The following is a 22,415-nucleotide window of genomic DNA, read 5'->3' as shown; positions in this document are numbered from 1 at the left end:
AGCCTTCGTGTCGGTGGGGAACCACCATCGCCTTTCCGCCGCCACGGCCACCTCGTGCGCCGCCTCGGCCACCTCGACCTCCGCGGTCTCCACCTCTACCCCGACTGCCACCACGGCCTCCGCGGTCTCCACCTCTACCCCGACTGCCGCCACGACCTCTATCTGATCCTCTATCTGATCCTCTCATCGGATTAATGCGGATTTCGTCGTCATACCCCTAAGAGGCGGTTGTTGCAGTGCAGCCATGGCACGCATATTCTTGTCGTTGTCTACCCCTGAGAGGAGGTTGTTATAGTGAAGTCACTTGGCACGCATTTTCTTCCTACGGGCTTCAAGGATCTGACCCTCCTTTAGGTAGCGCTTCTTGCGCTTCTCCTTCTCTTTCGCACCTCGTCTCTCTTCAGCCTTGGCGTCGAGTCGTTTTCGTGCAGCAGCCTTTGACTTATTCTTCGCCTCTTGAGCCTTCAGATGGCCGTCTTTCGTCGTCTTCAACCCGTCCAACAAACCGCTGACTCTGGCCTCAAACTCCGACATCATCACTGCAGTCTCCTGTTCCACCAACTTATCCTTCACCCGCTTCTCTCGCACTTCTACTTCCCGAGCATCGAAGGGTAGATTAACCATCACGTTCTTCGGTATCTTCGCAGTCGAGAAAACTCGCTCTTTGCGTTCGAGCGTCTTACCGACGTAAGCGGACCCTGGCTTCTGAGGAATGGGCACCTGGTGAGCACGGCGCAACTCCGAAATCGTTCGGATCTTGCGCCAGTCTTCACGGTCCAGCACTGGATTGCAGAATCTGCGTGAGGTCTTCCTTCACCACCTACTTTTTCGGCTCCACAGTGGTCCATGACTTCAACATCACAAGATCGTTGGGGTGGAGCTGGTCTTCAAACGCAGCGCGGAACCTGCCAATAGTGCCGATCGGCTTCTTGATCTCGCCGCGAATCCCTGACGGTGTTTGAAGGCGAGCACCTAGGCACTTACTGACCTCGAGGTCGCTGGTGAACATGCCCTTCACGAACACCGTACGCTTCTTAATGCTGTCGGGGCGACCTATGAGCTTGAGCTTCTTCAAGATCTTGAAGTTCTCAGCTGTTTGGAGGATGTTCCCAGTACCGGATATTCTGTAGTAGGGTACACGTTGGTCAAACGTTCTTATGGCCAACACACCACTGTTTGGTGGCGCCAGAGGCCCATAGAAGTTGGCCAAGCAATGGAGATGCTCAGGAGTGTACTTCAGCATGCGCACTCGAACGTCGTTTCGATCCTCAATCGAATATATCGGAATCGATTGGAACCGGCGCCACCCAACGCTAAGTAAAACGGGGTCCTCGTTCTTGAGAATTCTAGGAGCCCAACGATGTTTTTTAAACCTGCACTGAACCATCCCGTACTTGCTCTCTCCGGGGAGAAGTCCACCTAGAAGCATAGGCCATTCAGGGTGCTTCAGTCGGTGCGCCACCCATTCAGAGGGCACATTTGTCACGACGATCCTCACGAAAGTGCCGATGACGAAGGCTGCATCCTCCTTGAGGCTAAATTGACGGGCTTCATCCAAGAGTTGCTTCTGCTTTAGATCACGAAGCCGATCCGCGGCGGCGACTTCCTCTTCGGTTGGAGGTTCGGCAGATTTGTCAGAGTCGGGAATGGGAGCGTCTACCCATCCACCCGTGATGAAGAAGTGTCCCTTGATCAGAGCGATGTTGGTTTCTGACAAGAGCATGTCAACTGTGAGATCGACCTCAACATCCTCCTTCAACTCAGCATCTACCTCCTCGCACCCCAACGGGAGCTCGGCGGTGATATCCGGGAAGGACGACGCTAGCACGGCCAGGAGCCAGTCGTCGTTCACAACACATGCCTCTAGAGACTCATCGTAAGCCCCCTTGAACGCTTCATCGTCGAAGGTTGGCGCATATAGCCTCTCAGAAGCGAACCCTTCAGGTAGTTCGCCTCTATGACGGTAACGGGCTACGGTTGCGGCCGCAGGCGGAATGTCGAATAACGGAGAAGTCGAAAGGCCCTCATCACTGTCGCTGCGGATAGATTCCTCAGACTCAGATTCGTCAGCTTCAGACTCGGCTTTCGGCTCAGGCCAAAACTCTGCGTCAGCACATGGAGTTGGAAGTGCGTTGTGGTCGCGATGTCTCTTCTGTAGTTGTATTTCCTCGCTCTCAGAAGCTGCCAGCGCCTCATCATTGGGGCTTACTTCCTCATCATCCTCGAATCGCACTCGACGCCGTGATACAGTCAGTGGCCCCACCGAAATCGGAACCGTCATGCTGTCCTGCAGCTCCCTCACAAGCTGCACAGCCTGTGGTAACTCCCCTTCATCCTCAACAATACCCCGAGTGAACGGGGTCTTCACGTCTCCGATGTCCACCATTACACCCCCCACATCAAATTGCAGAGCGCCCACATCAGACTTGGGCGCGTACATTAGGCGTTGAGTGTCCTTCAATGTCCGCAGGGACCGATTCCCGTCCCTCTTGCTGCCTTGCCTGTCAGGAAGCGGGCAAGGATCCTTGCATGCCTCAATGGAACTTATTTCGAAGTCGCCTGCACCGGGTAAGTGAACGAGTTGTCGCTCTCTCAACCGGGCGCCCTTCAAATACCCAAAGAAATGAATCTCCTTCGTTTCCGTATTGAGGTCTTCGGAGTGGTCCTCAAATGTCAGAGGTAACACATAAGGGTGCGCAGATCGGAACGTCAGCGGCTTAACCTTCTGTACCGCCAGGAAGCGGGCCAGGTTCTGCACATCCCGTTTCTTGTAGAGCTTCTCGAACTCAAGACCAGAGAGATAGAATAGTTTGGCACCGTCGTAGAGCTCCTGCCAAAAACGTTTCTTTAACTTGTTCTTCGTTTTTGTTAGCTTGTCTTGGTTTTTTATTTTATCCAGATTCGACAACACCCCGATGCATCGTGGAAAACCATGGACCTGGAGCATGTTTAGCATCTCGAAGGTCTCCATTTCAAACCCGAAAGCGGCATCGACCATAACCAGTACAAGGTCCGCGACCTTCGCCAAGTCGAGCATGGCCCCTACGTCATCGGGACATTCCATGAAGGTGAATCGTCTGTTCTTCGACGAGACGCACGTAACGGGCCCTACACACTGCTTTACGCTCTGCTTGGAGTAGTGCTTTGCCAGGGACTGGATGAGTGTCGTTTTGCCAACGCCCTTAGGCCCCTGTACAACCACTATGTACGGCGGAGGATCAACGTCAGGCGTCTTATCCAATGTGGTGGCTTTCGAGCGCATCTCCGCCACCTGGGCCGACCGCAGATACTGATGGCGAGCTGCATTGACTCCGCCCGAGAAGGTGAATGCTTTGGGATTGTGCCGTTCTCTCCCGTCATTCTGCTTCTTCTTGATTACCTTCTTGCCGGCTTTCTGTTTGCGAAACCGCTTCCTCGGGTCCTCGGTTTCCATACGAAAATCGCGATTTGGTCGGTTGAATAACCATCACTGCACTCAAACCTTGACCCCTACGCTCTTAGGCCGGCGTGTCCACAGCTCCTTCAGACGGCACAGCGCACCTTCGCAGCCAGAGCAGTTGATAATGGCGACACATGAATGTCGCATAGACGTTGACGAAATCCGCTTCAGCTGATTCCTCGAGAAGAAAGGAAACATCGGAGTGCCCGTGGCCTCTAAAAGACCCAACATGTCACAGTACGCAGCAGATTTCCGTATGTCTTCGTCTAAGTCATTTGCGAGGTACACCGCCAACGGTGGTCTTCTGAGTCCAGTCATACGGTGATAAACGCCATCCAGGCCTAGAAGCAAGCGCTGTTTATTCACAGGCACGTGTCCTTGAGCTCTTAGGCGTGCCTCATAACCTCCTAAAGTCTGGAGAATTTCCCTTGAAGCCGCCTCCAGGACTTCGGCTGGCTCTATTTTCGGTAGTGGCACAGGATCCAAAGTAGAGTTGGCTTTTAGAAAACTTGAGGTATGGTGCTTTTTTCTGACTAGGCGCCGCTTTCCTAGTCGGACCTCCTTTGGATCCACCTCCAAGCTCTCTTTGCGGAAGTCTGGCAGCTTGTCTGCTAACCGCGCCATTCAAATAGATAAATGTCGAAAACGTTTTCAGCAGCGATCAATGGAGCCCCCATTTTGGCTTTTGAGCAGGTAATACCTGAAGTAGGTCCCTGCAGTCCCCAGGACCTGGCACAGCTGAAGGAAGAGAGTGAGCTTGGTGTACATTCTAGATCCAGCGGAGCAGCTAATCCAGGCTATACTTCTCCAAAAAGTACCAACTCAACAGATACGTTCTCAAGACACGTTAGAACAATTTAAACCCCCTCCTGAATCGGTGGAGTTGGTTTTGAAGCACGCCGCAGATGCAGCATTCGGACTGATAAGGGCTGCACATGAGTCAGCAGATGGGACACCCATAAACTCTGCACACATACTTCAGGCCGTCGTTGAAGACAGAGAGACCCACCATCGAATGAAGAAGGTGCTGTCGCACATGAAGCAGCTCCGCTCTATGACCGCTTACTTCGAAGGAGACGCCGGACGAACTGATCTTGGGTTCACAGCGGCGCAGGCATTCAGCCCGTTACCGCCGCCGCCCAGTGGAGCTGGTCCCGGCCGTCCCAGAAACCCAGACGTCGCGTCTCGCGTGTAGTACAAATCTCGATATGAAGCGCTCGCATCCGTCTCACGACTTGCCAGCCGAAAAAAGACACTCTGGCACCATCATCAGCCTTCCCGGCGGGCTGGAGGTCTCCTGCGCCTACGCAGAAGACCGTGGGATTCGAAAAACCATGGAGGATACAAAGCTGGTTTGCCTCCGCCTGTCCAAAATGCATGCCATTCCTGCAGCTAACGATTGTTGTGTGCTGGCGGTTTTTGATGGCCACGGCGGCGGAAGGACTGCAAATTTCCTGCAAGAGACGTTTTTGGAGGTTTGGGCGGCGCAGATAGGAGAGGCATTCGAGTTTGGAGACGACTCCGCAGTTCGTCGTGCGTTTCGGACGACTTTTGAGCAACTGGACTCGCGGTTTTGCGAGGAAAATCCCAACGCTAAGAGCGGTTCTACTGCTGTGGTTGCTGTTCTGCCGCTTGCAACGAAATTACCCATGGCATTTGTCGCGTCGGCGGGAGATTCAGCATGTTATCTTCTGAGGCGATCAGCCTTAGGGTCCACAGCGGTCGACGTCCACGCCGTACCCCTATCCGTCAGCCATAAGCCTTGGCTTCCTCCAAGTGAGAAGGATAGGATTATCTCGTTTGGCGGAACAGTAGAAGCAGGGAGACTGAATGGACAGTTGGCTGTCTCCCGCAGCATTGGTGATTTGCCGTTCAAGAAGTTCGGTTTGTCTAGTAGACCCTCAGTCAGGAAGGTTCAACTGACCTCCGATGACATCGGCATTGCAGTGGGATGTGACGGTGCGTGGTCATCTTGGAGCCCTCAAGACGCTGCCAGCAAGATTGCCCTACTGGCGAGTCAGCAAGGAAAAGGCAACCTGGATGTCAGGCGGCTGTGCAAAAACGTGGTTGAGCACCTTGTGGTCGACAAGAGGGCAGCTGATAATGTTACTCTGGTGCTTGCAATGTTCATGCTTCCGCCGGAGCCGTAAGGTCCCTCCTCAAGACTTGTGTTACCTGCTGGTCTCGTGCTGGCAATGTTGGCCTCGGCATCGCTTCCGAAGCGTCCTGTGTCGCCCTGGTCAAGATTTTACTGAACTCGATCGCCCCACCAACAAAAACCTGTCAATCTTTCAATGACGCACGTAGGACATTAGCCTGTCAATGACGCAGAACAGCATCAGTCTATTCATAGAGGAAGGCCGCGAGTTGCCTGTGAAGGGAGAATCACCTGTCAGTCTGAGAGTCAAGGTTGGGCCTGTCTCTATTCGTACGGCACCCAACAGAGAGAACGTCAACAATCCACAGTTCAACTGGGAGATTAGCATGGCCTACCACAACCAGGGGGTGGAGGTTCAGGTCCTCCAAGTGGACCAAGTCATAAGCACGTGTCAGATAAGCAATTTTGATCTGATCAGCGGTGTTTCTGGTGTCCTTCCCCTAACACCCTCCGGAAATTTACAGCTGAAAGCTAAGTTGTCGGAGGAGGTCGTTGAGGGGGCGAAGGTGAAACGGGTCTGCAGCGCGCCAACCGCCAGCTTTGCGGGACAGCACTTCGCTAGACCTTCTGAGAAGGCTGCTGAGATGGCTGTTGAGAAGGCTGCTGAGCGCTTATCCGGCCCATCAGTGACGTCCATCAACCTTTCTGGCGGCGTCTCCTTTGCGGATCTCGTGAAAAAGCAAAATGCCTCGATGGCGTCCGAGGGAACTGATTTAGAAGCCAGCCACCCTAGTTCCTCAGGGTCCACGTTGCTGATGAACCCCCAAGGCAGCTTCATCGTCAATGTAGGCCGATGAGCGGTTTTTACACAGTCGCAGCAACTTGCTGGCAACACCACCGTACTCCGAGTCAAACCCAACGAGAACGTGTCGGTGATTGGCAGCTTTCTGGGATCCGCGTTTGGCCTGCAGCCATCCCCCCTTGCACCCGCCCACTCCGGATTGGCTTCTCCCCGCCGCGATTCATCCTCCTCTTCTTCCTCATCTTCAACATCGTGTCATCACGCGCGTAAGCTGCACTCTTTCAGTCTGACGGTCCGAGGAGGACAGCAGCTGAGCGCTGCTAACTCCAGGCTCTTCTGTCGAGTCGAGTACGCAGGCAAGTCACTTAGGACGCGCGTAGCTCGAGGCCCCGCTCCAGTGTGGGATACCACCTTCAATTTCCCTCTGGATTCCTCCGAAAGAACAATTCAAATCGCCATTGTGAACCGCCATCTGAAGCAGGTGATCGCGACTGGGTCATTCGACCTCAAGTCTGTGATCAAGGCCAAGCTCCCTGCGTTCAATGGGCAGCTGCCATTGGAGAGCATCCTCGGAGCCATCAACGTCAGCGCCGCGTCTGTGGATGTGGCCCTGTCGCTTGCTGCGTCCATCATTGACAAGCCTGCACTCTCTGTACAGCAGTCATCTGACACCCTAGAGTCATCTCGATCGTCTTCTTCTTCTTCGTCGTCTTCTTCCTCCTCGTCTTCCTCTTCCTCTCGTCAAATCGTCGAGAGCAGTTCAGAGTCCGACAACACTCCGAGAAGGCTGGCTCGCAAATCAGCGCTACTCTCTCCAATCTATGCAGGCCACACCTTCGGCGGACTCAATGTGGTGGTCTCAGGGGCTGCTGGACTACCAGTGGAGGCTGACACTCCCGTCACGGTCGTCCTAGCTGTTGGGAATGACGTCAAGGTGGCCAGCAATACAGCCATGGGCTCGGATCCAGTCCTACACTCTATTATAATGCTGCCTTATCACAACGCGAAGTTCGTGCGGTTCACAGTCTTCTCCAACCACGGAACCACCAAGCAAAAACCAATTGCGGTCGCTAAAGTGAACGTCGAAACCATCCTGAAGATGTCGCTGAAGCATTTCGGTGGGGAGATCCCCTTGAGAAATCCTCTGGTCCGTCTGAAACGAGTCGGCCTCCTCACCGTCAACATTGAACTGTCGGAAACCCAGGTCCAGAGAGCGCTCCTGACAAACCCCGTGGATTTAACTGCAGTGAATACCCAGCCCACGGCGGTGATCAATGTCATCGATGAGGAAGGCCACGTAAGCTCAGTTAACCAAAGCGGAGCAATTCCTGGTTCTTTGTACCTCTCTGGTCACGCCGAAAGTGCCATCAACATCAGCACTCGGAAAGACAGCAGTTCGTCTAGCTCCTCCCTCCACGCTCCTTGGCCTTCTCGGTCGCAGCAAGATACAGTGGGTTCCAGCATGCTGCTCTTTGATAAGCGTGAGGCTTTCCAAATGCCAGTGAAACTAGCGGATGAGAGCTCGTCAGATGCAGAGATCGTGTGTTCTACGGTTGACAAGTCCAGGAGCAGCTCAAGCTCCTCTTCAGTGGAGGTAGTGAACCTCTCAGACAGGCTTTCCGGCAAGACAATCGGAGCCTCCAAGGAAAGTTCCCATTCTTTAATCGGAGCCTCCAAGGAAAGTTCCCATTCTTCAATCGGAGCCTCCATCTTGGAAAGTTCCCATCCTTCAATCGGAGCCTCCAAGGAAACTTCCCGCCCTTCAATCGGAGCCTCCGAGGAAAGTTCCCATCCTTCAATCGGAGCCTCCAAGGAAAGTTCCCATCCTTCAATCGGAGCCTCTATCCTGGAGTCCCAGACCTTGGGCAGCTCTGCTGTCAACTCCACTTCCCTCCGTTGGTCCAATCTCTATGAAATGGCTGCAAAGCCCAACTCTACCCGCAAATCCTCGTCCTCCTCGTCTTCGTCGTCTTCGTCTGGTCGCCCAGTTCGGGTGACTCGTTTGGATACCGCTCCTGTATCTCCTGGAGCTCGCATTTCCTGCGGAACGAAGTTTTCTTCGGTGTTGGATTCCAACCTCAACAAGCCTGTGTTGCTGGATGAGCAGACATCTACCACAAATGCAGCTCAGACTAATATCAGCGTAGGAGCAAAAATGTCATCCGTTCTGGACTCCAAGTTGAATAAGTTCGTCGCCGTCTCTGATAATGACGCTCAGCGGAAAATTGAAAGCGTACGTATATCTACTGCCATGATACAACCAGCCTCCAAGCCAATGATAGGCTCGTACATCGCGGACTCGTCGTCTGAATCTTCTGACGAATTCGATAGAGGTGCAGTACTTGTGGAAGACAAGGCATGTTGGAACAGCTGGGAGATATCTGTCGTCAGCGTAAAGGAGATCCGGCAAAAGAGACCTGTGAAGATCCAACTGACCCTTGGAGGCGAGGCCACGACCACTGATTATCAAACTACCGTTCATGGGTCTGCCTTCTACAATGAGCAGCTGTGCTTTCCTTGGAAAGGTCACCGGTTTGTCCTCTTGCGGTTCCTGACGGCCAGGAAGACCTTTGGTAGCTGCTTCATCGACCTCTCTCTGCTCCTCACAGGTTCGGATGCCCGTCATTCACGCTGGGTCGCAGTCATCAATGACAAGGGTCGGTTGTCTGGTCACGTTCATGTACGTGTGCAGCCCTCAACGAAGCAGGTTACTCATCCAGGAAGGGCTGTCGTGGACTCGTCTTCCTCCTCCTCGTCTTCGAGTAAACCCAAAAAGAGTAAGAAGTCCATCCCTGTTAAGAAGGCCAAGAAAACCAAGAGTTCATCTTCTTCTTCATCCTCTTCTTCATCCTCTTCTTCATCCTGCAAGAAGTCCAAAAAATCCATTGCATCACTTCCCCCCTCCCCGGTTATTGAGCCGGCATCAGACTCAGACAACGACCCTGTAATGCCTGCTAGGACTAAGTGGCATGGACTCCGCATAGTGGTTCGCAAGGTTCAGGATCTGCCGGTAGTGGGCCCCAGACAGGTGCTTGTGAGGTACGCTGGAGATACATTGGAGTCGGAGGCTGTGGATGGCGAGGACGTCCTTTCTGTATTTACCTACCCCATAGCTGGCAACTGCCGTATCGTACGGTTCCAGCTTCAAAATGAGGGTGTCGTGGTTGCTAAAGCGAAGTTGGATCTGTTGCCTTTCTTCAGAGGTGGGTTCTCCAAGTATGACCAGCTGCTGGATGTGATGTGTGATGGCCACAAGGCTTTAATTGCGCTGCAAGTTGGATTCTCCCGCCGGATTATCGCCGCGCCCTACTGCTATAAGGGACGAAAGGAGAAGCTCAATGCCTCCGTGACCGCCACCCTCTCCCCTGACATGCTACAGTCCATGATTTCTCAGAACCAACAGGAGACGGGGGGGTCCACATCTGTTGAGCGTTTTGCTCCTGTAGGTGTGCGCATCCGAGTTCTCTCGTTGCGAGATCTACCTAACGTGAGCTCGATCTCCAACAATCCCTACATCCGAGTTTCTTACGGCCGAACCGACCTCAGAGGGGACTGTGCCGAAAAAAGTCCGGTGAAGAACCAATTTAAATTCAATGAGTCTTCCGCGACGTTCCGTCTCGCGTTTGACAAGAGAGTCAAACAGCTGAGGATGGACGTTTGGCATAAATCCCCTCTGAAGGACAAGCTTATCGGTTCCGCATCGCTTGATCCCTCGCGGCTCGCGAGCGAGTTCAAGCGGAAATTTGAGTGTGAAGTGCCTCTCAGTCAGAAGGACAACACTGCTGGATTCGCTAAGGTCGTGATGGAGTTGGAGTAGCGTTTGTGTCTCAATGATTGAGTCGGAACTAGTTTCGCAGTTGGGTGTCGAGCTTTCAGCGGAGGGTGTTTTTGTGTTTTCATGATCTAGTTGGAGTCAGAGCTTGAACGTTGCATAAAACGTATCTTGACTCAGCAGCAACGATGTTCGACAGATCTGTCGATTAATTCACATGGGCGAGTGGATCACGAATCTACTGCCGTGGAACAAAGATGCCGAGCAGGCGACTACACCAGACCCCCAACACGACAAGGCAGCCCTGAAGGTCCCCTTAGACCTAGCGTGGGAGACCATGGGGAAGAAAATCTCGGAAGTGGCAGCCTGGCAAGCCACACCAGGAGATGAAGGAGGAGAGGTGTCGGCCATGTCAGAGATGGCCAAAAGACTATCGCAAGCAATGTGGGCCACACATGAAGAAGACCCAGACCTGAAGGCAGTAGAAACTGATCCTCGAATAGTGGTGAGGGACTCAGTGGTTGACATCCCTCCCGAGGCGGCATCTGCGGTATCGGAGATGACGATTCGTCTAACTCAAGTTATGTGGTCTGGGCAAAATGATGACCGCGAGTCCGCTGACCTCCCTCTCGAATCGCCTTCTGCCGTGTCGTCGATGGCAAGACGACTTTCAAATGCTGTGTGGGCCCAAGACGATGACCCAGACCTGAAGGCAGTAGAAACAGATCCTCGTATAGTGGTGAGGGACTCAGTGGTTGACCTCCCGCCCGAGTCGCCCTCCGCAATCGACATAGCTCGTCGCGTGTCGCATGCCGTGTGGGAGGAAGTCCCTGGTACCACGGCTCGAACACATGGAGATAACTTCACACTGCATAACGCTGCCCGACGGCTGTCAGTGGCAGTCGGATTGGCCCCTGAGGCCCAGCAAAAACCCGAACCCACTTTTTCTGAAAGAGTAACGGCGGCGTATGAAGAGAAGCTGCAAGTCATCGAGACAGCAGCTAGGACGCGGAGGCAAGGAATCATGCAGGTGCTTACGGAATTTGCGAAGCTGCAAACGAGTGTACCATCGGCCTTGGACATCATCCGTGATGAGAGGCAGTCAATAGTGATCCCACAGGGCTTCCAGCATGTTCTCACTGAAGCTGACGCCATGACCTACTTTGATGTGTGAATGTTTACTTCATGGTGAGGTGGAATTCGGCAAATCTACAGGCATATGACAAGGCCGCAGAGCGCTATCCCATGTCAGTGTTTTCCTGGCGCGTACTTACTTGAAGAGAGAACTGTTTCGACTAGGGTTATAGAGGACACGCTAGGTACTCCGAAGGTGACCTCAACTACACTGGAGACTTCGCACATAGGGCAGTCGCGAGCGCAAGAAGACTCTTTTTCAAAAATAGGTGGCCAGGGCCGGAACGTGCCTGTAAGTCAGGAGAAGGGTGACAAGGCGGACAGGGAGGGTCCGACCGAGGATGGTTTTCTGCAGGTTCCGCGTGCTGGTCACTCCCGAAATCCTTCTGAGAGTCTGGAGTTCGTGTCAAAATCGGAAATCATCTCTCGACATGTCTCCGCTGAAAGGACAGACGCCTACGTCAGGCTTCCCTCTTTGCTTTCGCAGGCCTGTCACTCAGAGCTGGAGGATGTTGCGGTGCCAGTGGTTATCGCGCAGACTATGAAGCCTGTGGTTTCAATGGGTTCCATCCCCTTCACAGTCCCAGTGAGAACTATGACCCCGGAGCCAATAATTGTACCCGTAGAAGTGGTCACTCCAGTGGATTTGCCGTTGAAGCACACGGGCCAGCATACAGTTCATAAGGAGGTGACCCCACCTGATGCCCAATACAATTCTATCCTGCGGTCACTGAATCAGCACCTTGATACGCCAGAACGACATCGATTGCCATTTCGGATGTCGGGCTCTACGGCAAGCTTCCTAGACGAGACCCCAAGATTTGAGCTGGCACACAACTGGAAGCCACCTAGGCCTCCGGCAGCTGATTCTCAACCTAAGAGGTGTTTTGAAGCGAGGGATAGGGGTGAGGCAGACTTCACTCCTGTCCGCCGAATATCCCACAACCGCGCAACCAGCGCCAGCGGCTACTCTTTATCCCCCTCAGGCATGACTGGCTCTATGGGGCCATCCCACAGTCGCAGAGCCAGCCAAACACTGACCTATAGCCATACACGAAGCCTCCATCCCGTGGAGGCCTCACCCGCCCTCACAGGGTCGACCGCCGACCGCCACACCGTCGTTGTCCATCACCGAACTCGCAGCCACTCCCTGCAATCCTCGTCCTCTTTCAGTTTTTACAATAGGAAAGGTCGAAGCCACTGTTGCAGAACCGTCGAGTCACCAAGGCCACCTCTTGTCCGGCGATACTCGTTTCAGAAATATTTGGCTGGCCAGTGAAGGCTGCTGTCTCTTGCGGTTGTCTTCTTACGTGCGTCGTGAAAACTCTGCAAACTAGTCTCGATCTAGAGAAATTCACCCCACATAACAATGAGTCAATACACGTAAATTTACACTATCATTGCAATGACGTCCCATGGTGAATATAAGACTACCTCTCCTGTCGCGGGTGCAGAGTACAAGTCTGTGTCTATGATGTCGTCGTTTGCGGGTGACAAGTCGCGTGTCATGAAGGAGCATAATGGACCTTACATGACCACGTCATACAATACTGAGCCCACCATAACATCTCAGGAGACGCTTGGACATGTTGTTGGCGATCGCCTTGTGAGCGGCTTCAGCGGCTTCAGTGGAATTAGCGGGAGATCAGCCACATCTTTCGTCACTTCTCCTAGCGCGCGGCTCGAGACGGTCACATTCCCAGAAGGTACTCGGGAAATCGACCAGCGAACCATATCCACAAGAATAGTCCACGAAGAGGACATGCCAGCCAAGGATACCGTTCGGTATGTGGAGGTCCCTGTGTATCAGGATATTGTGAAGGAGGTGACAAAGAAGGAGACGCGTCATGTTGAGAAGCGGGTGCCGAAGTACGAGATTGAGGTCGTCGACAAGGTGGTTGAGGTTCCCCAGCTACAATGGGTTGACAAGGAGGTCGAAGTTCCCCATACCGAAGTAGTGCTTAAGCACGTGCCTCGTGTTGAGGTCGTCGACAGGCAGATCGATATTGTGAAGCACGTCCCCATCATCGAGCTGCAGGAGGTTGAGAAGATCGTCAGCGTGCCCAGCGGCGAAATCATCGAAGTACCCAAGACCGTTCAGGTTGAGCAGAGGCGAACAGTGGACGTCAACCACGACACGAGGACTCCCGTATTGATCGCTCAAACGGTGAACACCAACATAACGAAGTCCGGACATACGGAAGTCGCTTGCAGAGAACTATCTCCTGAGATAGTGTCAGTCGACATTCACGTGGCCAAGCCTGTGGATTCGCATCTAGTAGCCAAGGGCGTGGTTGGTACGGTTCATCAGCACGTGGATATCCCCAGCTCGCAGTACAATTGGCTCCTTCGACATTTGAATCAGAACCTGGACCATCAACGGGTTGAGAAGCTGCCTTATAAAGAGGAGAATGGCAGGGTTGAATTCTCCCATACTGAGGTGCCTCATCATGTGGTGGACCGTAACGTTGAAGTAGGCGGCGTAGCGCCATCATCTGCACACACCATTGAGGTGGTTGACCGCGCGGCTTCGTTCACGTCCGAAAGTTCTTCGCGGTCATTTTCCGATAGTGGCAGCTCGTTGATTGAGGCTGCAGGAGCCACCAAATGTTGTGCTTCACGCCAGAAGACAGACGGCGGATGCTGCGGCACCAGGCAGCCTGAGCATGGTGCCGGTAGGTGTGCTCGTGGCGAGAAGACTGATCGCGGATGCTGTGGCCCTAAGCAGCCTGAGCATGGCGCCGGTAGGTGCGCTCGTGGTGAGAAGACTGATCGCGGATGCTGTGGTCCTAAGCAGCCTGAGCATGGTGCCGACGAGAAGACTGATCGCGGATGCTGTGGCCCTAAGGAGCGTAGGCATGGTCCCGCCTTAACCACCAGCACCAAGAAGTCACGCACTCGTTGTGGAAAGCAGCAGGAGATCACAACTCACCGCACCCAAGGGTGCTGCTCTCCCAAGGTCAAGGTCGTTAAGACCCACAAAGTGACAAAACGAGATACCTGTTTCACTACACGGGATAAGGACGAGTACGATGTCAAGGTAACCAAACGACAGTCGCCGTGTTACCGAGGACCAGCAGTATCCTCCGAATTCTACGATTTGCGGTCCATCCTTCACACTGTAAGTGCTGTGCCCTACGAATCCCGGACTTCTGAGGTTATTGAGATGTAGATAAAGAACGAAGATACTTAAGATTGTGCTTCCGCAGATACTCTATTTGACTAATTTCAGCAAGAATCGGCTCAGCGGCGTTTAAAAACGAGAGCTGTAGAGATAAACAAATTGCACTCCTTATGCGTCTGGCCGAATAACACTTAATTCCACTATGACCTCGCTGTTTCGGCGTTTGAGTCTCATTTGTGCACAGGAATCAGGGAACCCAGATGTTTCCACCCGTCCACGAGAAGACGTAGTTCTGCACGAGACCCCTGGAGAGCCCTACTGCACCAGACGCTACATTGGGAGGACGAGTTGCCCCCACTGGACAAACAGTTGTTTAAACAATCCGAGGCCCCAGACGAGAACAAGGCCAGCGATTCCCAAGCTGTGTGCGATTCAGGGCGTAAACGGAGTTGGTATCCCACCTACGGCGAGTCCGAGAAAAGGACAGATGCAGTGGTTTAACGAGCTGTCTGAACGCTCGGAGGTCTCGTTGAACAGTAGCACTGACCACAGCTCACAAGCAGATCCGCCACTTTATTGCGTAGGGTTTCGGGACCCCAATTCTGAAGCGTCAGGCCTGGCTTCCGCCAAAGATGAATCCCAGAACAGGAACTCCATAACCCCTCTACAACCGGGTCTCTCCCAATCGAGGAGCAAACCCCCTAAACCCTACCGGATGATCTCAATCGATGCGAAGCAACGTGTCCAGAGGGGCGTTCATGAGTCCAGCAATAGCAGTCCAGAGCCAGTTTCAATTAAGACTAAGTCCGATGTACTTCCGAAAGGAGTTAGTGTTAAACCTACTCGACGAGCACCTCGTCAACGGTCGAGTTCGACGAATCAGAAGCACAGGACGACGGGAGCTAAAGGCATCAAGGTGCCGGTCTGCACAAGCGTCGATGATACTGACCGTCACGTGGACCGTGGTAACCCTGTGGTGCTTGGCCCCCTTTTCTTCCCAGTTGGAAGCACTGGCCTGGCATATTTGCTGTCCCATGAACGAAGGCAGCATACTGACATCAAGATTGCGTTCATACCTCTATGTCCAGAGTGCCTAACCTGCCTCCGCTGCAACCCCGGCGCGATCTCGTCGCTGCGGAAACGGCGTGTATGTGAGCGCTGCCACACTGAAGTGGGAGATTCCCAAGTGGACCTGAGCATGATTGACCCCATGCTTCACAAGATGCGGTGGGATGAAGAAATGAGCCGATCGGCTGAGCCGCGAGGAAAAGCAGTCCAAAAAGTGCTTACCCGGTTTGGTGTGGCTGTAATGTTTCCACAGTCCAAGGCCGTCTTGGCGAAAGTTCTCGAGCTGATCTTAGCGGAAGCTCTAATATCTAGGCGGGAATCGCTAATGAAGACCGCACACGACCTTAGGCAACAATGCATACAGTCAGGCGACGCAGACCGCTGGGCCGCAGCAAAAGCGCGGTACGAAAGCAAGTGGAATGAAGAGAAAGCGGATTTGACCAAAGTCTTCGAATTACGCAAACGCCGCCTGCTAATGTCACGTTCAGGACCGAGGGACGACTTCACTGATTCCGAGAATCTCAGAGCATTAGTCCACTACTTGGGTCTCTCTCATGGCGATTGTGCTTGCAAGGTCATCCTGCCTAAGCTCCACGAAAAGTTAGTGGAAAGTGCGCGTATGGAGAGACGGAGGCTCGAACGCAAAGTCCGCAGAGAGCGCTACGATGGTTTGCGTCCAGATTTTCAAGGCCAGTCAAGTGGATTTGGCACGGAGTTTGACCGGACGATACATTAGTCGTCTTCGATTACACCTTTCTTGTCGGGTCTTGAGGAGCCTGCCGACCTGCCCATCGCAGATTTCATCTGTGTGATGCTTGCCGAGGTTCTTTACCTTTTTCATGGCGTTATTGAGACGGGTGTCGGAAGGCGGCAGGCCAGGATGCTTAGTTTTACCCAATCGATTCTTGAGTTTGCTCAGTACGTCGGTGCTGTCGCTCTTGGCAGCGCCAAAAAGACTGAAAGCCGAGACTTGAGCGACCAGTAAGGACAGAAGCGCAGTGAGTCGCATCTTCCAGAGGATTTTCCTAAATTTGATGAGTCATTGACATGCTGCAATAAACCGTCTGAGAGTTTGCCGTTTCGGGAGTAAATCTTAGTCCTGAGCTGCACATAACCCAAATCGGGCGCAATCGCAATTGCTTTTGATGAACCTGCGATCTCTCAAGTAAAATTTGCTCAGGTCGTGCTTTGTCAATCTGGATTGTCATATAAACATGAAGAGCCGTGTAAACCACAGAGACGTCTGCAGAAGGCATTGTTCGTCAGTCCGCACGGCCTCCAGAGAAATCACCCATATTTCATGTCAGCGAATCTATTTTTTGGCAACACCGGCAATAATCCAGACAATTGCAAACCGAATTTCTTAAGGAAGGATGTACTGGAGATTATGATGAATCCTAATGGAAATGAGATTACGTATAACGGACGCGAGTACCAGATTGTCAATGCTGAACTCTACGGCTGCGAACAGCCTGCACAAGGAATTCAGCACGGAACCGCCCACATTCATGGGCAAATACATTCGGGCGGCCATCCCATATCAGCAGGCAGCCATCCCATGCCAGCAGGCAGCCGTCCCTTGTCAGCCATGTTCCCCCAACCACCGATGCCCTTCCCGTACACTCACATGGTGCCGTTACAACAGCCGACAACAGGCCAGCCAGCGGGATACCAACAAATGATGTACCCATTCATGTACTATCCTCCACCTGTACCAACGCCGACAAATGTGCCCGCCCAATTGGTTGGCTCGCCCACCCAACCAGCTCAGGTTTCTCCGTTGATTGGACCTGCAACTTCGGAGTCCCCCAAAAAACGGTGCCCTGTTGATGAGGACTTGGTGGACGAGGTTATTGGAGAAGCAGCGGACGCGCTGAAGTTGACCAATGCTGAACACACAGCAGTAAAGGTGACACTGTTTGAAAACTACATCCGTTCCTACGACAGTCTGACGCTTGCCATCCAGGACGGCATGCTGGAAAAGTTCCTTCACCCAGCTCTGGCAGAGGCTCTAAGCAAGGCTGTTAAGGACTTCGAAGCAGCGTTGACGATTGACGACAAGACTGAAACACCAAAGTCTGTGCGTAACCCTGAGCGCTTCACCTTCGGCGCGGTCCACGTGCACTTGGCAAGTCCTCTAAAAGCGGGAAGCGCCCGTATTCTGGCGACGATGGCATGCGACATTAACCCTCAGCTGGTCTCTGGCAATGATGTCGTGGCTCATGTGTCCAAGGTCACAGGTCTGAGCGTGGGCTGTTTCTGCCTTGCCCACGAAGGTAAGGTCATCCAGCGTCTTCTGGATCCACTAACGAAGTCGAACATTGGCGCTGGCTGCACCCTAATAACTTTCATTGTGCCCTCTTCCTTGACAGGTGAGTCCCACGTGGCCATGAAACGCAGAATCGGACGTCTACCGGTATACCGAGCTGACAAAGAACGCACTAGGTTCCTCGTGTCGACGGCGTATCATGACAGAGTTGCCTCCACAGGTTCATGCAGGCGACGAGTTGCGCGAAGAAGGAGAAGTACCGTCGATGCATAAGATGGATATGTATGTCCGTACACTGAGCGATTAGATCTTTGACTTGTTCTTGCGGGCAACGTAGATCATCTGAGTGTGGGGGTTGCAGGGAACTCACCTTAAGACGAGACATATTCAGCTCGCAGTTGACCATTTGTTTGCGGATGTGCTCCAGCTCACAATCAGTCCTTTCCACACCTAACTGGGCTTGCGTCTGTTGCTTGACGAGGAATTCTTTTGCCTCGACGTAGCTCATCTCGATCATGACGTTGGCGCCTAGCCACAGACTGACGTTTCCGTCGTATTCAGGCACGGCCTCAGCGTGGAGGTCGTTGGTTAGGGCATACTTAATGGGCTCCGGGTCTGCAACGTCGTGTTTAGCCTCGACGACCTTTAACATGCGAAGTTGTTGAAGGATCTCGTTGAGTTTGACGTGCATCGAAGCCTTCTCCCGTTTGACTCCATCCAGTTGATAAGCGAGCTTTGAGTGCAACTCGCTCATCTGCATGATTGCGTCCACGAGATCAAATTTGTTGGAGATGTCCAGCACACTCTCCTCGGGAAGGAACTTCACGAATGGTACTGCTCGGGAGCTGTCGGCGTTCTCCAGCAGAAGGTCAGAGATGCAGAACTTAGGCAGAACTTCAGTCATTTAGTGATTTTGAGGAGGCGTTTCATTGTAGCTGAGAGGATGTGAGCCTCTAGAAGGAGGGAACTTTCCCAGAGGGAACAGAAGTGGGCGTTGTTGGATATGGAGATGCTGACACAACCACGACTCATCGTTTTACTCTTGAGTCTGGCACCCATGACGGATAGGGCACATCCATTACTGTTCGCTTGGTCATACTGTGCACCTCCGCAGGCTTAGGCGGCTTAGGCGGCTTTGACACCGCGGGTGGTTTCGTCGGAGACCTGCGTTCTTCAGGTAATACAGGGTATGGCCATTTGGATCTTTCCAGTTCGAGCTTCCGCTGGTAGTTCTTGCCGACAATTGGCATCTTGCCTACGTCCTCCAGCATGTCGTCCGTTAGTTGCCGAGGGCTCACTGGTTGGCCTGGCTGGGAAGTTTGAAGGGATATGCGCACCCTCAGATTGGTGAGAGGCTGAACGAAGCCAGCGAATGTTTTAGGTCGCCTTTGCATTTCCGCAAGCATTCTGTGTGATTTGAAATCAGATCTCACTCGTTCCACTCGAATATTATGAGACCCTTCGATTCGGAGACGTCAACGCCCTCGCATAGGAAACGGAATAATTCTGGACATCCCAAGACCACGGCTGCGTGCAGAAAGTACTCCCGGTACTCAGGGTCAAACGACCCTGGTCCGTAAACATGGCTTAGAACCCCCAGCTGCTTTAGGAGCCCCCGGAGAAATTCAGCTGCTTCGGCGCCTCGGCTTCTTCGAGCTATGCATTCGTCAACCAGAGCCCTGGCTGCCAAAACTGACTTAGGGTTTAGTGGTTTGGCCTGGGCCAGCTTGCTGGCTAGCGCGTCATGTCGTTGTATCAGCGATTCGATCAAGGCGAGATATAGGTACGGATATCCTATCTGTGGTAGAATCTGCGCCTTGGTCTCCGAGCGCAACTGTAGGAACTTCGTGGAGAGTATCATGAGCTCCCCGCTGGTCGATAGTTCCTGGATCACTCTCATCAGCAGCGTGGCCCTCTGACCTAGCTCCCGCAGGAGAGCTCTGCATTGCGCCGCCATCGGCCTTGAGAGGTAGTCGGACACAACCAAAGAAATGTGACGATGGAAGAGGAGGTCTGCTTGCTTTTTAGGTCGCAACGGGTTAGTACCGATGTCGAGAATGCCGCCGTTGATCAGCTCGTAAGCCTCGTAAGGGTAGGGATCGTGCCGTACACACATGCGTTGGTAACTGGAAGGGGCGACTCGCGGTCCTGAGTGTTTCCCAGACAGGTGAGCCGCCTCCAGTCTGTCGTACAGGTTCTCATAGGCGCTCACGTAGGAGGGTGACTTGTACGGCCGACGCATGTCGTACTGAAAGGACTTCTCAATGAAGGAGTCTAGGGGAAACGAACTGCAGAGTCCACTTTCCAGAAGGTCCTCGAAGAGAGTGATAGCCAAATCCAGGGGCGTTCGGCCTGCTGGGTCCGTCATGAACGGTTGAGTTCCCGATTGGAGCTCCTTCTTGAAGGCAATGAAGTCTAGTTTTTTTAGGTGGTAGTGAAGCGGGTAGAGTAACCTTTCTTCGGTTTCTCTCCTGGCTTGACACCCAGTGTGCCAAACGTACCGATGCCTGTACGTTGACATGCGGATGCGAAACACCTGGTTGACTCACACACAAAAATATGGCCTATCTTGGATAGGCACTGATACTTGCAGTGGGTACCCTCATTGATACTTGTGTATCTAGCTGGCATATCTGATCACATCTGGGAAGACCAGTGTTATCTGTTCAATGACAAACTTATTGAAATTCGGCTGACCGCTCCAAAGAACAGACAGAAATGTTAGAGGGAACTCGGTCCTCCGCTGTCATTGTGGAAGCTTCAGAAGGAGCTAGCTTTAGACTCTGTGGAGACGCATCCTCTATCGGAAATAAACCTGATTCTAACCTCGCAATTGTCTCAATCTCGCAGATCATCTGGGATGGTAGATCCGATATTTCCTGTTCCTCTGTGCTGACCGAACTTGTTGAGCATATTGAGCATATGTCCGTTCCAACTTCCACGTCTGGCAAGAGGGGCGACAGGAGAGCACCCTTTTTCTTACGCGCCTTCTCGTATGATTTCGATACGATGTACATGGAGCCTCCGATAGCCTTGAACAGCGTGCTGAGATAGACTTCGAGATTCGCATCGCCAGGATTGCTCCAGATACCTAATAAAGTCTGGACCAGCTGCTTGACGAGGTTCGTGAACTGATACGTGAGAGGGGACACCAGACTGGAGTAGTCGAAGAAAACGAGATTCCAGACGAAGGCAAATACAGTGGTTAGACAAATGGAAACCCAAGTCCGTATATCCGTAAAGAGAAGCGTGTAAGGGAGGCTTTCGCAAGGAAACAGCCACCAATCGAGTACTGGAGATAATACCAAAGTGAATATGCTCATCCAGATACTATTGATGAAGAAAAACTCTCCTGATGGAATGCTGATTGAAATGCCCCGGTTGCACCAACTTGACCTCCTTCATTGTGGCGACGACAATAATGCTCCTGAATGATTGGATAAGACTGGTGATAACCCCGAACAGGGAAGCTGTGAGGCTGACCTGTGTGAAGCTCCAGACACCCCCCACAGTATTATTCACCAGGCCAAACGACAGCATGACGACAGCAATCGACAGCCACGTCGCCACCGAGGAAAACTCCCGCAAAAACAAACACTGCATCAGTGCGGTGAAGAGGACAGTGGTGCCTTTCAGAAGATCGAACTTTCCTAACGACGCAGCTTTGAGGGTGTAGCCGTTCAGGATGTTAATCAGCGCCATTATGAAGGAGTTCAAAAACAAACGGCGAAGCAGGAACCAGCAAGGTCGGGGAGGTGGCAAGGCACGTGATAGACGCGCCAAGGCCTGGCTTTCAGACTTCCATCTGTCAGCCGGAAGTGAGAAAGCCAAGTAGATGCCCAGGAACTGTACGTTTTGGATAGCCGAAATGGTACAAGGGTAAGGATAAAGATGTTGTATGATCTGTGATTGGAAGCCGGCACGTCCTCACGAATTGGTATGTGAAGTAGAAGAAGTAATTGAAGACGTTCATCAGCACGGCCTCCGTGAGGATCCGGTTTGCCTTGGCCTCCATTTGATTTTTGTGTTTCTAAACCAGGTTTATTGCTCATGTGTGTCAACGGTGCCTCCATTTGATTTTGTTTCTATATCAGGTTTATTGCTCATGTGTGTTAACGGTGTAGGCGTAGATTCCTGCATCGTCGTTGTGGTGTTTCACCACTGACTTGTCATCTTCAAGGGATTTAAGTCGCCAGTAGAATGTAACGACCTTCGAGATCACTCCACTCTTAAGCAGGTGACCGACGGTTGGACCGAGAAGGCTCAAGGCTTCCGGTATCAAATACATAAAGCTGTGTGATTAAGAGCTCTCTTCCTCACATGACGCCCCCTCTTAGCTTCTCAGGCGCCGTACGTCGTATGTCGTGGACCTCGATTGACACCCTGTCGGCTACATCATGTGTTATGGCAAACTGGGCTGCTTTCGCTGCCAGCATGTCGTCGAGTTCGATGCCCAGGCCTCGAGTATTCTGACACGCCTTGCAAACTTCGATCACTACTCGTCCATCTCCACAACCGAGGCTGCGTTGGGGGAGTTCGTAGCGACCTACTCCACGAATAGATCAGGGCTCCCTACGATTTCCAGAAGGCTGGCTAGTCGGTCAAGCGGAAAGGATTGGAAGGGTGACACGAATCCGTACTCTACGTCGTCTTGGGACGCGCGGTTGAACGGTAAGGCATCCTCACTTTCTGATGACCAGACCATAAAT

At 52.8% G+C, this 22,415-nt stretch overlaps 14 protein-coding genes across 20 annotated transcripts; 7 read left to right on the top strand and 7 right to left on the bottom strand.

Annotated features, from left to right (window-relative positions):
* Positions 1-300: 300 nt before the first annotated feature.
* Positions 301-3,433, bottom strand: KVP18_003456 (uncharacterized protein; the record flags this gene model as incomplete). Its single annotated transcript, XM_067955215.1, has 2 exons — positions 301-796; positions 825-3,433. The coding sequence occupies 2 exons, from the start codon at positions 3,431-3,433 to the stop codon at positions 301-303; spliced, it is 3,105 nt and encodes a 1,034-aa protein (XP_067805694.1).
* Positions 3,434-3,475: 42 nt separating this feature from the next.
* Positions 3,476-4,063, bottom strand: KVP18_003458 (uncharacterized protein; the record flags this gene model as incomplete). Its single annotated transcript, XM_067955218.1, has 1 exon — positions 3,476-4,063. The coding sequence occupies one exon, from the start codon at positions 4,061-4,063 to the stop codon at positions 3,476-3,478; it is 588 nt and encodes a 195-aa protein (XP_067805697.1).
* Positions 4,064-4,647: 584 nt separating this feature from the next.
* KVP18_003462 (uncharacterized protein) lies at positions 4,648-5,589 on the top strand (the record flags this gene model as incomplete). The annotated part of the gene is made up of 1 exon (XM_067955222.1): positions 4,648-5,589. The coding sequence occupies one exon, from the start codon at positions 4,648-4,650 to the stop codon at positions 5,587-5,589; it is 942 nt and encodes a 313-aa protein (XP_067805701.1).
* Positions 5,590-5,761: 172 nt separating this feature from the next.
* On the top strand, positions 5,762-10,156 carry KVP18_003463 (uncharacterized protein; the record flags this gene model as incomplete). 2 transcript variants are annotated; one of them, XM_067955224.1, is made up of 2 exons in its annotated part: positions 5,762-6,382; positions 6,416-10,156. In XM_067955224.1, the coding sequence occupies 2 exons, from the start codon at positions 5,762-5,764 to the stop codon at positions 10,154-10,156; spliced, it is 4,362 nt and encodes a 1,453-aa protein (XP_067805703.1). The 2 variants fall into 2 exon arrangements, with proteins under 2 accessions (XP_067805703.1, XP_067805702.1); XM_067955223.1 differs by having other exon boundaries at positions 6,410-10,156.
* Positions 10,157-10,328: 172 nt separating this feature from the next.
* On the top strand, positions 10,329-11,285 carry KVP18_003459 (uncharacterized protein; the record flags this gene model as incomplete). Its single annotated transcript, XM_067955219.1, has 1 exon — positions 10,329-11,285. One exon carries the CDS (start codon positions 10,329-10,331, stop codon positions 11,283-11,285), a length of 957 nt encoding a protein of 318 aa, XP_067805698.1.
* Positions 11,286-11,330: 45 nt separating this feature from the next.
* KVP18_003461 (uncharacterized protein) lies at positions 11,331-12,524 on the top strand (the record flags this gene model as incomplete). The annotated part of the gene is made up of 1 exon (XM_067955221.1): positions 11,331-12,524. The coding sequence occupies one exon, from the start codon at positions 11,331-11,333 to the stop codon at positions 12,522-12,524; it is 1,194 nt and encodes a 397-aa protein (XP_067805700.1).
* A 126-nt stretch (positions 12,525-12,650) lies between these two features.
* Positions 12,651-14,417, top strand: KVP18_003464 (uncharacterized protein; the record flags this gene model as incomplete). Its single annotated transcript, XM_067955225.1, has 1 exon — positions 12,651-14,417. One exon carries the CDS (start codon positions 12,651-12,653, stop codon positions 14,415-14,417), a length of 1,767 nt encoding a protein of 588 aa, XP_067805704.1.
* A 439-nt stretch (positions 14,418-14,856) lies between these two features.
* KVP18_003467 (uncharacterized protein) lies at positions 14,857-16,173 on the top strand (the record flags this gene model as incomplete). Its single annotated transcript, XM_067955230.1, has 1 exon — positions 14,857-16,173. The coding sequence occupies one exon, from the start codon at positions 14,857-14,859 to the stop codon at positions 16,171-16,173; it is 1,317 nt and encodes a 438-aa protein (XP_067805709.1).
* Positions 16,170-16,446, bottom strand: KVP18_005069 (uncharacterized protein; the record flags this gene model as incomplete). The annotated part of the gene is made up of 2 exons (XM_067949412.1): positions 16,170-16,241; positions 16,270-16,446. The coding sequence occupies 2 exons, from the start codon at positions 16,444-16,446 to the stop codon at positions 16,170-16,172; spliced, it is 249 nt and encodes an 82-aa protein (XP_067805718.1).
* Positions 16,447-16,737: 291 nt separating this feature from the next.
* Positions 16,738-17,979, top strand: KVP18_005068 (uncharacterized protein; the record flags this gene model as incomplete). Its single annotated transcript, XM_067949411.1, has 1 exon — positions 16,738-17,979. One exon carries the CDS (start codon positions 16,738-16,740, stop codon positions 17,977-17,979), a length of 1,242 nt encoding a protein of 413 aa, XP_067805717.1.
* On the bottom strand, positions 17,879-18,610 carry KVP18_003466 (uncharacterized protein; the record flags this gene model as incomplete). Of its 2 annotated transcripts, XM_067955228.1 has the most annotated exons (2): positions 18,010-18,048; positions 18,077-18,610. In XM_067955228.1, 2 exons carry the CDS (start codon positions 18,608-18,610, stop codon positions 18,010-18,012), a joined length of 573 nt encoding a protein of 190 aa, XP_067805707.1. The 2 variants fall into 2 exon arrangements, with proteins under 2 accessions (XP_067805708.1, XP_067805707.1); XM_067955229.1 differs by having other exon boundaries at positions 17,879-18,610.
* A 124-nt stretch (positions 18,611-18,734) lies between these two features.
* KVP18_003454 (uncharacterized protein) lies at positions 18,735-20,227 on the bottom strand (the record flags this gene model as incomplete). Of its 3 annotated transcripts, XM_067955209.1 has the most annotated exons (2): positions 18,735-19,113; positions 19,140-20,227. In XM_067955209.1, the coding sequence occupies 2 exons, from the start codon at positions 20,225-20,227 to the stop codon at positions 18,735-18,737; spliced, it is 1,467 nt and encodes a 488-aa protein (XP_067805688.1). The 3 variants fall into 3 exon arrangements, with proteins under 3 accessions (XP_067805688.1, XP_067805690.1, XP_067805689.1); XM_067955211.1 differs by lacking the exon at positions 19,140-20,227 and having other exon boundaries at positions 18,735-19,112; XM_067955210.1 differs by lacking the exon at positions 18,735-19,113 and having other exon boundaries at positions 19,136-20,227.
* A 157-nt stretch (positions 20,228-20,384) lies between these two features.
* KVP18_003469 (uncharacterized protein) lies at positions 20,385-21,721 on the bottom strand (the record flags this gene model as incomplete). Of its 3 annotated transcripts, XM_067955234.1 has the most annotated exons (4): positions 20,385-21,069; positions 21,098-21,189; positions 21,217-21,609; positions 21,638-21,721. In XM_067955234.1, the coding sequence occupies 4 exons, from the start codon at positions 21,719-21,721 to the stop codon at positions 20,385-20,387; spliced, it is 1,254 nt and encodes a 417-aa protein (XP_067805713.1). The 3 variants fall into 3 exon arrangements, with proteins under 3 accessions (XP_067805713.1, XP_067805712.1, XP_067805714.1); XM_067955233.1 differs by lacking the exons at positions 21,098-21,189; positions 21,217-21,609; positions 21,638-21,721 and having other exon boundaries at positions 20,385-21,029; XM_067955235.1 differs by lacking the exon at positions 21,638-21,721 and having other exon boundaries at positions 21,037-21,408.
* An 81-nt stretch (positions 21,722-21,802) lies between these two features.
* KVP18_005066 (uncharacterized protein) lies at positions 21,803-22,411 on the bottom strand (the record flags this gene model as incomplete). Its single annotated transcript, XM_067949409.1, has 3 exons — positions 21,803-21,998; positions 22,027-22,227; positions 22,257-22,411. The coding sequence occupies 3 exons, from the start codon at positions 22,409-22,411 to the stop codon at positions 21,803-21,805; spliced, it is 552 nt and encodes a 183-aa protein (XP_067805715.1).
* Positions 22,412-22,415: the final 4 nt, after the last annotated feature.

This window comes from the organism of the source record quoted next, assembly GCF_019968955.1.
Source record: "MAG: Porospora cf. gigantea A chromosome Unknown PgA_NODE_92_length_42069_cov_336.395, whole genome shotgun sequence".
NCBI lineage: Eukaryota > Apicomplexa > Conoidasida > Eugregarinorida > Porosporidae > Porospora > Porospora cf. gigantea A.
This window is presented reverse-complemented; position numbering and strand designations above follow the sequence as displayed.